General features: G+C 34.3%; 1 protein-coding gene and 1 pseudogene across 1 annotated transcript; both read left to right on the plus strand.

The window, feature by feature from the left end:
- The first annotated feature begins 166 nt into the window (after positions 1-166).
- LOC120128372 lies at positions 167-4267 on the plus strand (annotated as a pseudogene).
- A 1572-nt stretch (positions 4268-5839) lies between these two features.
- On the plus strand, positions 5840-11068 carry LOC120128386 (calreticulin-3-like). The gene is given in 15 exon segments (XM_039146069.1): positions 5840-6013; positions 6642-6749; positions 7118-7310; positions 7903-8161; positions 8416-8440; positions 8443-8471; positions 8560-8607; positions 8846-8932; positions 9008-9065; positions 9395-9462; positions 9732-9827; positions 9901-9957; positions 10057-10140; positions 10593-10625; positions 11005-11068. Coding segments are annotated over 15 exon segments (1269 nt in total). The 5' UTR covers positions 5840-5901; the 3' UTR covers positions 11017-11068.
- The last annotated feature ends 1382 nt before the right edge of the window (positions 11069-12450 follow it).

The following is a 12450-nucleotide window of genomic DNA, read 5'->3' on the forward strand; positions in this document are numbered from 1 at the left end:
TCTCTCTATTCCATGTTATGTCAATCATGTATTGAGCCAAACAATCTAATTTTCCCTTCCTTTTTTCCACTTTCCTTTCCTGGAAATTTTTCAGCTATCCCTTCGAGTTCACCTCTTCTTAAGCTTTGTTTTCACTTTCCTTTTAAAACCCTTTACCGGTGGGGTTAGGTTTGTATCATGACTTCAAAACAAACCCAAATTTCTATCAATTTTTAACTTGTTTTTCAAATTTTCCATATTGGGTTTTGGAAAAGAATTTGTTTGTTGAATATTTCTGGGTTTGGTGGATTATATTTGGTAATTTATCCTGCTTTTCTTTCCTTGTTGTATTACTATTATTGTTGTATTACTGCTAATTATTGGATTTATCTCATTTAATTCTAAATTCTTCTGATAGGTGTATGATTAATGGGTTATTTTGTTAATAAATCTCTTCTGGGTTGTCGTCTATTCTGTTGTTTCCCCCTTCTTTCTTTGCCATTAAAGACCTCCAAAAAAGCCTGCACCCTGAAACTCTGAATCTTGTACAATATTTCACTTTAAAAAGCATAATCCCATTCTTTACACCTACCATTCGTTTGATAAAACTTCTCTGTGATTTTTGATTCCTTGTTTCAAGTTGGGATTTTCACTTTTTTTCCTCATAATCTCTCCAGTTTCTTTCATCCAAGGTCTCTTTGGTTCTCTCTTTCGTATAAAAATCTTTTTAGTGTGAAAAGTAATGCAAATTGGCGGTAGCCAAAATGGCGAATCTTGTTCCAGGTGTTCTTTTGAAGCTATTACAACATATGAACACAGATGTTAAGGTTGCCGGTGAGCATAGATCTTCTTTATTGCAAGTAGTGAGTATAGTTCCAGCATTAGCAGGTGGTGAGTTGTTCCCTAACCAGGGCTTTTATCTTAAGGTTTCGGATTCATCTCATGCTACATATGTATCATTGCCTGATGAACATGATGATTTAATTCTTAGTGATAAGATCCAATTAGGCCAGTTTATTCATGTCGACCGGCTAGAATCCGCTTCGCCGATTCCTATTCTACGTGGGGTTCGGCCGGTTCCCGGTCGACATCCTTGTGTAGGGAGCCCTGAGGATATTATTGCAACTCATTCGCCCGGGTTCCTTAATAATGGTAGTGAGAGTGGTTTGGGTTCAAAACCTGGGGTGAAATCTAAGTCACCATCAAAAATGGTGGTAGGTAGTGGTTATGGTGGAGAGAAAGGGAAATATGCTGGGAATAGATCAAATGGTGGATTAAAGGATGATCAAACGGATATGAAAACGAAAACGAGTTCTTTGACTAGATCGAAGTCTCTATTGAGTAAACCGGCTTTGAGTGTGGATGTGAAGAGGAGTTCTTTAGGGAAATTGAAGGCATTAAGTTCTCAGTCGATTCCATCATCCCCGACTAGTTGTTATTCGATGCCGACTTCTTTCGAGAAGTTTGCCACGGGGATCAAGCATCAGGCTGAAATAAAGGGAATGTGGAAAGGAAGTCCCAAGGTGGGATCTGTGGAGAAGGCAAGCACTTTTCATGGGGTGAGTTCGACCGGAAAAAAAGTACCCATGATTAAAACTTTGGTTCAAGGGATTGAATTAGGGGCCAAGGCTTTGAGAAAGAGCTGGGAAGGGAATATGGAAGTGAAGGGTAGGGATCATTCGAATAAACCGAGGACTACCATGCATGATACCAAACTAGAATCTCGAAGCGCTTCCGTAAGTGTTCTTTTCTTGATCTGTTTGCTTCCTAGTTAAGCATAAGAAGGTTTAAAACATGAGAAAATAGATTCTATTTTGTTCTTTTGTTATACATTGGTTTTTACTGTTCTATATTAGTTGTTCGATTTGTGTACAGGTATCTCTTGAAGGACATATAACTTGAGGTGGTTCTTGGGTTCTGCTATGAAGTTTAGGATGTGTCATACATGTGTTATATTTGTCTATTTGTTCTCTTGTTAGTTTTTACTAATATTTGCAGTGGTACGTGTTAGATATAGGTACATCGGGGCTTTGGGTTTGGTCAATGCAGTACAATTCAGTCTATATATTTAGACTTTGATTAAAAGAGTTTAAGCAATGAATATGACTTCTCCTATATTATCTTTAATGTTGAAAATGTTTTAGAATCTTCATTGTCTTGTAGTCTTGTTTGGTCAAGCTACCTTTTTTTCCCATCGTTATAATCGAATTCTCGATTCCAGACTCCAAGAAAAAGCACATCAAGTGAAAAGTTGCCGTCCAAGGAAGGGACTAAGCTCCCGACGTCTACAAGGCCATTAAAAGAGGAGAGTAAATCTCAGGTTTCAACTAAGAAAGCTGTGGCAAATGGAAAATTGAGTGACCACGAGAAACAAAATACGCCAAGAATTCATGTTGGGAAGAAATCTGGAGAACCGACTAAAAATGGTGGTATGGGGAACTTGGTTAAGGTTCCGGTCAATAGTAAACGATTGACAGATGGAAGTAGTGTTTCTTGGGGCTCACTCCCCTCTTCTCTTTCTAGGCTTGGAAAGGTATGAACATATGACTTTTGGGATCTTTGCAGCATTCCTAGCATTTTTATGAAAGTCTCGTTTCCTGATTATTTTGTAAAATGGCTGCATTTGCTTTTAGCAAAATCCGACTCTTGCATACGAGTAACATTGACAATAACCTTTAATCGATGCTTAAGGGTCATAGTTTGTAGCCGATAGTTTAGTTTGCTTGTATTGGCCGCTTAATTAACGTTCTGAGATGGTGAAATATATAGTTGTCTTTTGTAATTCCTCATGTTGAATTTGCGTTTGTTGTTACAGGAGGTCATGAGACACAGGGATGCAGCACAAACAGCTGCAATAGAAGCTTTACAAGAGGCTGCAGTTTCCGAGAGCTTACTTCGATGTTTAAGGTATGAATGTTTCCTAGAGCATACGTTTTTATCTGAAACCTGTAGAATATGCTAATGTCGATTGAATCTATCAAGTTGAAAATTTACCGAGAGTTCGAATAGAAAATGTTTACACCATACATCCCTCGATCAGTTGTTTCTATTCTTGTTTCGGACGTTTTTTATCTACTCGAATAACTGATCGTTCTTTGCCTTTATGGCAAATTTGGCATACTGTTTTGTCTTGCAGCTTATATTCCGATCTTACTACCTCAGCTAAGGAAGACAACCCTCAGGCTGCAGTGGATCGGTTCTTGACCCTCCATGGAAGCTTAAATAATACTCGTACGCTTGCTGATTCTTTATCGAGAGTTATTCGAGTCGGTTCATCTCCGGAATCAGAAGGAACCCTGCCAGAAAAGGCTGTAAAGGTTGCATCGGATAGACGAAAATACGCAGCTTCATGGGTGCAAGCTGCATTGGCGACTGATATGTCATCTTTCTCTGTATTTACAAAAGAAAATAATTCGAAGCTGAGCCATGGTTCAGCCTCTGCACTAAGCCAGAAGACTATCCCTGCCAACCAAAACATATTAATTCTCGAAAGTTCAGATAAGAATGGTGCTACAAAATCCCAAGGAAAAACCCGTTCAGTAGTTGTTTCTAAGCTTGTAGCACAGGGTGTTCTTCGCAAACCTGGGAATGGTTCAGGCTTCAGTCCCAAGACTCCGGTCCAACCACTGCTGGAAACATGGACAAGGGGGAATGGACTTGATGAGGCTGTTGATATGGCTGATATGTTGCGAATGGAATCCCAGGATTGGTTTTTTAGGATTTGTCGAGAAATTCTTGGATGCCGATGTAGACAAGTCTGCTCTATCAGACAATGGTCAAATAGTCGGGATGTTGACGCAGCTCAAGAGTGTCAATGATTGGTTAGGCGAAATTAGCTCGAGCAAAGATGATGGTGAGTCGCCCCCGGATGTTTCCTTGGAAACGGTTGATAGGCTTAGGAAGAAAATATACGACTACCTTCTTACACATGTAGAATCCGCCGCTGCGGCTCTAGGTGGCGGATCACAACTGTCACCGCACATCCGAGCGGTTGAAACGAAATCGAGAAAGTAACTCGTTCAATCTTCATGACATGCTGTTAGGCATGACAATTGTCGGAGTCAGAGGATGTTATCGACTCATTGACATGTACATAAATTCTACATGGGTTTCGGGGTATAGATGCCTGAATCATGTCGAAAGAAAGGGTTTCGATTCAAAGTTTAGGTGATTTCATTTTATTTTCTTTTTGAAAGTGCTCATCCTCATCTATCGAACTTGAAATTGTATCTTTCAGAATTCATTTTGAGATTTGGCAAAATAGGTATTTATGCATCTCAGTTCCATGGGCAACTCTGTTAGATTCCATGTTCAACCCGATCTATAAATATATTCGAGTCAAGTTGAGCTCAAATAATAAAAAGATCAAATTTAATTTGAAATTTAATCGAACTCAATCAAAACTCATTATAAAAGTGAGTTTAAATCAAATTATCCGAATTCGGTTCGATCAAACTTGTATACACGATTTACATATTCGAGTTTGAGCTCAACCGCCATTTATACACAGATTTTAATTTATGTAAACCCTAAATCCTAAAGTCGGCGAACGAATCTAACCGGAAAACACGTGAAAACTCAACTGGCCAGGCCCATAATTTCTTTGAAAATAAGTGCCTTTTCACGTGATATCAGTACAAGGAAATTCCAAAATTTTCACTCTACACATCTCGGTTACCATGTCGGACCACACACTTCTTTCACATTTAAAGTTGAATTTTATTGGCCACTTAAGAAGATTCCTTATTGAATTGATTGCAAGTGTAAAATCATTCTTTGTTGGAATTCTTTTATAATCATAATATTCAATTCAATAATCAATTATTCCGTAATAAATATTATATAAACTTATTACAAAGATGATCGAAGATAAATATAAAATTTAGATTTGACGAATTTCGATCTGACCTTATAAGATTAGTTTTTTTATAAGAAAATAATCAATTCAAATTTTAATTTGGTATAACTTGAGTAAATATAATTATTTGGGTATAGAATATGTAAACATAACAATTTGTGTATAAGTACGTCTAATTTATTTTTAATTTAATTATACATATATTTAATTTTTTTCTATTTTTGTATTGAATAAATATAATTATTTATGTATAAAATATGTAAATGAAAACTGATGTTACGTTGATAGTGATTTTAGTAATTTGTGAAATTTGAATTAAATTGAAATTTTATGTATACGATTTCAGATAATTGAAGTTCATATATCTTATTGTACATTTGATAAAAATTTAAATATAATTTGAATATTTGTATCATTAAAAAAATTAAACTCTTTATCATGTGACTCAAAATTGCTAATTCTAATAAAACTATGACAAGTTAATAAATTTATAAATTCAAAAAATAAATAAATAAATTTATCAGATGAGATTGTAATAGAAACTCGTAAGTACCTAAACTAGAATATAATATATCTGGGTCAATTTTTTCATTAGTCCTTATTTTATATCTAATTTGTGAATTTAATTCATATTATTACAATTTAATCTGTTTTAGTCCATGTACCTTTTAAGATCCCATTCCTGACCTAGATAATAATCCCTAGATTTATTAAATCAATTTTTTTAATCGATCTCTATATTATGCAGAACTTGTAGATTTAATTTATATTTTCTAATTTGATTCTTTTAAGTTCTTGTATTTTGTTATATTATTCTTTTACCGTTTATATTAGTACTGAAATTTAAAAATACAGGGTCTAAAATTAATGAAATTAGAGTATGAGGATTAAAAACAACATTTACATATAGTAAGAGGACTAATGACATAGTTTGAGCAGATATATTATACATTATAGACAAAAATAAATATAGTCATGATAAGGACTAATATGACATTACGCTTCTTTTTAGATCAGAACTCCATTAGAAGTCAAGGTTTGATGACTCGAAATCTTAACCAGAAATGGTGAAACTCGTCGCCAAACACTCGTTGTTCCTTTTACTTGTTCTCTATCTTCACTTTCTCTACTTCGATTTCGCTATCTCTGAGATTTTCTTCGAAGAACGCTTCGAAGGTAAAAAGATGAAGGAAAATGAAACACGTTTTGGATTGATTTGTTCTTAGCAAATTAGTGATGTAATATATGTTTTCTTCTATTTAGGATTTAGTAACGCAAAATCTGTAGCTTAAAGTAAACATAGAGGATTCGTACGGTAGTGATAAGAAAAAGAAGATTCTGGAAGTTTTGGTCAAACAGTTTGACTTTGTTACTGTACTTGTAGTTTATCATTTTGATTATTGATGCTGTGTGTTTCAATGATTTGAACTGATTTTATTTTGAGTGAAGTTTGTTTTTTTATGAAAATGATTTTCGATTGTTCTTATTTTGGTTTCTATAATGCTTTTGGATCCATTTGTTCTTTGCAAAGTAGCTGAGAAGTTTCTGTTTTCTTATTTAGGATTTAGTAACGGAAACTGTGTAGCTAAATTAAACATAGAGAATTTATATGTTAGTGATAGGAAAAGATGATTCTGAAATTTTCGTCAAACGGTTTGATCGTAACTTTGTACTTGTGGACTGTAGTTATCATTTACTGTGTGTTTTAATGATTTGAATTAATTTTATTGAGTGAAATTTGATTGATTATGAAATTGATTTTTGATTTTTCTTGTTTGGTTTCTTTTATGGTATTTGGAGACAGATGGGTGGAAGAGCCGTTGGGTATTATCAGATTGGAAAAGGACTGAGGGAAAAGCCGGCACCTTTAAGCACACTGCTGGCAAGTGGTCTGGTGATCCTGATGACAAAGGTATATCTATACTGTTATATATATATATAAATGCTGAATCAGGAAGCCTAGGAATTTGAGGTAAAAGATGCAGTTGCTATTATAGAATCGATTTTGTAAACCGGTTGTGTTCTATCATAATTGTTATTGTTGTTATTATTTTGAATTTGTAATGTTTTTATTAGACATTACTAGAAATTATCACTTGCTCAACTAATAGGTGTAAAATATAGATATCTTAACTCTTAATATCCAAGGCTACATGAAACATGGTTACATATGTGGAAGGCCAACCGAATTAGTGCCTTTCACTCTGTGTGCATCTATCTACATATATGGAAAGCACTGCTGACTATAGCTGATTTTTTTTATGCTTGTAAATCTTGCAGGTCTTCAGACATACAATGATGCCAAACATTATGCCATCTCTGCTAAGATACCAGAGTTCAGCAACAAGAACAGAACACTAGTGGTTCAATATTCTATCAAATTTGAACAAGACATTGAATGTGGCGGAGGTTACATTAAGCTTCTCTCCGGTTATGTAAACCAGAAGAAATTTGGTGGTGACACTCCTTACAGGTCCAGCAATTTGTTTAACAATATAATTATATTTTCACAAGTGACAAATTTCATATTCTTCGTCTTGGATAATTGACATGCAAATCCAGATTGAGATAATTAGTTATCTACAAGAGAAAAATTCGGACTGTTGACCCGCAATTTGATTTTTCAAAGTATTTCAAAGATGGGTGAAGGATATAAAGCAACACAGGAGTTGTTTTATTGAGGAAACTATACTATTATTAAATATCTGATTGACTTTGGTGTCACTTGATTCAGTGATGCCAACTCAGCAGTGACATGACAAAATAATCAAAATCTGGTTATAGTAATTTTATTAGATAAAGGATACAAATGTTGTTTAATATGAAGAACTACCCACTAGCTAAAATTCTTTTTCCTCTTATGCTTATATCAAAGTCATATCTGTTACATTTGTATGCATATTTTAGTACCACATATCAATTTCTGGTTATATTGCATATTTTACTTTTCCTGTTGGAGTTGTTTGCCTTTTTTATATATATTCTATAATAGAAGGTAATACCATTATAAGACTTGTTTCGAATTACTTCAAATGCTAGCTGATTGGGCTTTTGCCATGGTGCAGTTTGATGTTTGGACCAGATATTTGTGGCACACAGACCAAAAAGCTTCATCTTATACTATCCTACCAGGGACAAAATTATCCTATTAAAAAGGATCTGCAATGCGAAACTGACAAGCTAACTCACTTCTACACATTTATACTAAGGCCTGATGCCTCTTACAGTGTCCTAGTTGATAATAGAGAGAGAGAAACTGGCAGCATGTACACTGATTGGGATATTCTTCCTCCACGGAAAATCAAGGACATTAAAGCCAAAAAGGTGGGACTCTAAGAGTCAATATGGGATATTCATTCGTAGACAACAACTCTGAGATGATGCATCAATATTTCACTTGTATTTCTGAAATTTAACTTTTATGAACTTATGCAAATGACCTTGAAGAAGCACTGAGTTGCATGTGTTACTTTCTGGAAATAATATAGTTCTTTTCATTGCTTTTTGAATTTGCTTGTATGTTCTAGTCTAATTGCCTGCTGGCTCAAAAAATTAACTCACTTTTGTTATTTTTACAGCCTGCAGATTGGGATGATAGAGAATACATGAGGATCCTAGTGATGTCAAACCAGAGGTAGCACATACTTATTTTCAGAATGGTGATCTCTGAAACGATCATGTGATTTACTATGAACTAACTTCTATTATCTGGTTTTATGCAGGGATATGATAAAATTCCTGCTGAAATTCCAGATCCTAAGGCAAAAGAGGTTTGCACTCGTTATTCAAGTCCAGTGGTCTTACGTTCAGATGTCTAACACTGTTTCAAGACTGTCTGTTTGGAATGATTACCTGTCTTTTGTCTAAACATGTGGGCTCTTTATTGATTATGTGTCCCCCCCCCCCAAACAACCCAAAGGATGATAATTAGGCTCTGAATGTGATTGTTGATATTATTTCAATGATAAGAAGTCATTCTTTACATGCTTTTAACTTTTTTCCTTATAGCCTGATGACTGGGATGATGAAGAAGACGGTATTTGGAGACCACCCAAGATCCCAAATCCAAAATACAAAGGACCATGGAAGCCCAAGGTACTTTCAAGCAATTAACATAAGATAGAAAGTAGTATTTCTGCAAAAATTCTGACCTATGCATGCCTTCTGCAGAAAATCAAGAACCCCAACTACAAGGGAAAGTGGAAGACTCCATGGATTGATAACCCAGGTATGTCCTATTCACTAGATGTCATTGGCTTGATGGTAAAATCACTCATTTGAAAGTTTGAAACTAGAGCATAATCAGGGGACTTTAACTTCTCATAAATGCTTATTACAGTCTACATAAGTAGTCACTGAGCTGCAATCTAAACTACTCTTTGCATTTCTAAACATTTGCCTGTAAAAGATTGCAATATATACACCGATCATTTTTGGTGCTTTTCAATGGAGTTCCGATGTATTCTTGCAGTTGTTATCTATGGCTGTCCTCGGTCCAGTCTTGAATATATACTGGCTGCTTTCTGTTCTCATTTTTTCTTACTTTTTCTGTCTTAGAGTTTGAAGATGATCCAGACCTCTATGTGCTGAAACCGATCAAATACGTGGGTATTGAAGTCTGGCAGGTAAGCATCAAACATTTCTCCTTATGCTTCTGGTGGTTGAAGATAGATCTTCTCTTTTCATGAACAAAAGAAACGATCCTATTGTGCCAAAAGTGACAATTTTCCAAGGTTCTTGTTGTTATCATTTTTTTTTCAGTAATGTTAAATGACATGTTAACGTGGTATACCTCTTATTCCAATGGTACATTTGCATGTTCGTTGGCTACCCATATTGAATACCTAAGATCAGCTGTATGGCAAAACTAAATGGATTATATTTCATATTACAGGTAAAGGCTGGTTCGGTTTTTGACAACATATTGGTTTGTGATGACCCACAATATGCAAGAGAAATTGTAGAAGATTTATCGGGCAACAATAGGGAGGTGAGATGTGAATTTTCAGACTACAGTGAATTGAACTGTCTAAGCACCTAATGATTTGCACGGTAAATTTCAGGCTGAAAAGGAAGCCTTTGAAGAAGCAGAGAAAGAACGAAGAGCTCGGGAAGAAGAGGTTATTTGGGCTTATATAGTTTCTCATAGGGCTTTGAATCTAGAATCAGCTATATTATATATGAATTTTGTTGAAGTCTTTGAATGGCTATTTGTACAGGAGGCTAAAAGAGCAAGAGAGGAGGGTGAAAAGCGTAGAAGAGAAAGGGACCATCGACATAGAGACAAGAGACACCGAAGAAGGGTATTTTATTTGTCTTTATTTATTCTTCTCTAAGACATTTTTTCCTTTGGGGATCATTTAATCAACAAAAAGCCTATGATCCCATGTGTTTGTTGTTCAAAGATGTGAGATCAAGTTAGATCGAATTTCAATCATAATGAGCTAAGTCTATGGTATATCTTAGGTTGCAAAATATTTCTTGATGTCTCGTAACATTTGCTGATATTAATTGATTCTAATATACAATGTCGTGTATATATATGCACACCCAAATGAATAGGAAGAAAGAATTTCTAGGTTACTTAGAAAGATAGTGGCGACGGATGTAATCACGAGTGAGTGAAGTCTGAACAATGAGACTATCATTGTTGCACCATGTTAGGAAGAGGCCTGAAATACAAACTTTTAGAATATTCCCTTCTTTTCCTTGTATTCAAGTTTGAGTTGATGTTTATTCGATTTTGTTTTGGCAGCATGATCCTCGTGATTATCTAGATGATTACCACGTAAGTCCATTTTCCTCTCTGTCCCTTCTCAGTAATTCCTTTTGGTTGAGTTGAGTTTATATATGAATAAATCGATAAATAAATTCGCCGTAAAAGTCACTTTTCGGGTTGAAGGGCTTGTGGTCGGGGATTTTGTTCCCCTATAATATATAGGAAACATTAAGAAATATGTTTGATATCCTTTGCATTTAGGTTTTGAACAATCATAGGTTCTTCTCTCCTTTCTTCTTTTCCTTTTGTTTAAGAGCTTCGGACTATATCCGCCAATAACAAAAAAATTAAGTAGGCATATCGGTACCCGACACTGCAGAATCTAAGTGACATACTCGAAAGCATCCCAACCAAATATCTAACCACGAGTTCGTTTCCTTATCTGTAGGATGAACTATGAGGGGTCTGCTTCTACTTTACTAGTTTTCGGGCTCCGTTTCGATCAAGAAAAAGTGAAAAGCCGAAGCAATATGCAACTCTAATATAGTCAGCGTTACTGTTGTCTACTGTCGTACGAAACATGTCCGGTACCGGTCATCTTCACCACTGTTGTTGTAACGTTATATGTTGTAGTGGTGTGAACATTTTAGCTGGAACTGCTTATTCTGTGATACGCCACGCATTTGGATGCTAATTTTTTCTAAAATAACCTGGACCATTCAACTTATACCTGTCCACTCACATCATTTTAAAATTATTTTAAAATTTAAATATATAAGACTATTTTTAAATAGTAGATCAGTATTAAAAAACTAATAAGTTCTTTTCATTAATTTAGTCCTTGCGTTTAACAAAAAATGTCGGTTGATTATGACATTGAAAAAATCATTGGTAGTTCTGATCCTTTTTTTTATTTTGATCATATTATTCTTCTCTTAGATTTTTATTTTATTATTTATCTAAATAAACCTAAACAAATTATTTGTATTTTTTTGGGTATATGAAGACCTAATTAATGCCTGAAAGTTCACATTTATTCGGTCTTTTGACAATATCCACGACACAATAATGATGAGATTGTGCCAAAAATTTTAGAAAATTTAGGTAGCGGTTCGGTCGTCTAATCCGAGAACGGATTGTTTTCTTCCATGTGAGATGAACCGGTCCAAACCAAACAAAATCCCACATTCATGTGATTCAGATGTACCATTTTCAAACCGACGGTCACGATTTCTTTAAGGTTGTGGAAATATTATGTGTTTATTTAACAGCTTACCTTTATGGCTTTGCCATATTTCAAAGAGTGGTAGGTAAAGCTAACGATGTCTCATAAAAAGGTGACACCAATTATGTCACCAATATGGGTCAACTTTACACTTAAAAAATATTAGGATAAATTCTTTTATATTTTAATTTTTTATGTATAATTTATTGATAACTTATTTTCACATTTATAAAATTTTATAAATTTATCATATTTAATATAAAATTTTATGTTTGTCCCTGTATTTAATGATAGTTGATATATATTTAAATGATTCATCGTTTTGCACGAATCAAACTATTTTAGTGATTAAATAATTATTATTATTTCTCAATATTCTAAATCAAACACAATATATATTAAAAATATAAATATTCAATGTTAAATAATTCAACTAAGTCACCTATTATTATCTGTCAATGATTTTAAGTTAAGATTCTATTTCGTAAAATTTCCCTATAATTCCACGAAGTTTTTAGCTTTAATTAATACTTTATAACTATAATAGTTCATATCAAATTGAAATAAAGGTAAACCACCTGTATAGTCATTGAACTATATGACAGTTTTGTTTTTATATCACTAAATTATGAATTTTTTCAATCAAGACATTACATTATTAAAATGGTC

Source organism: Hibiscus syriacus, unplaced genomic scaffold (genome assembly GCF_006381635.1).
Source record: "Hibiscus syriacus cultivar Baekdansim isolate YM2019G1 unplaced genomic scaffold, ASM638163v2 tig00110478_pilon, whole genome shotgun sequence".
Taxonomy (NCBI): domain Eukaryota; kingdom Viridiplantae; phylum Streptophyta; class Magnoliopsida; order Malvales; family Malvaceae; genus Hibiscus; species Hibiscus syriacus.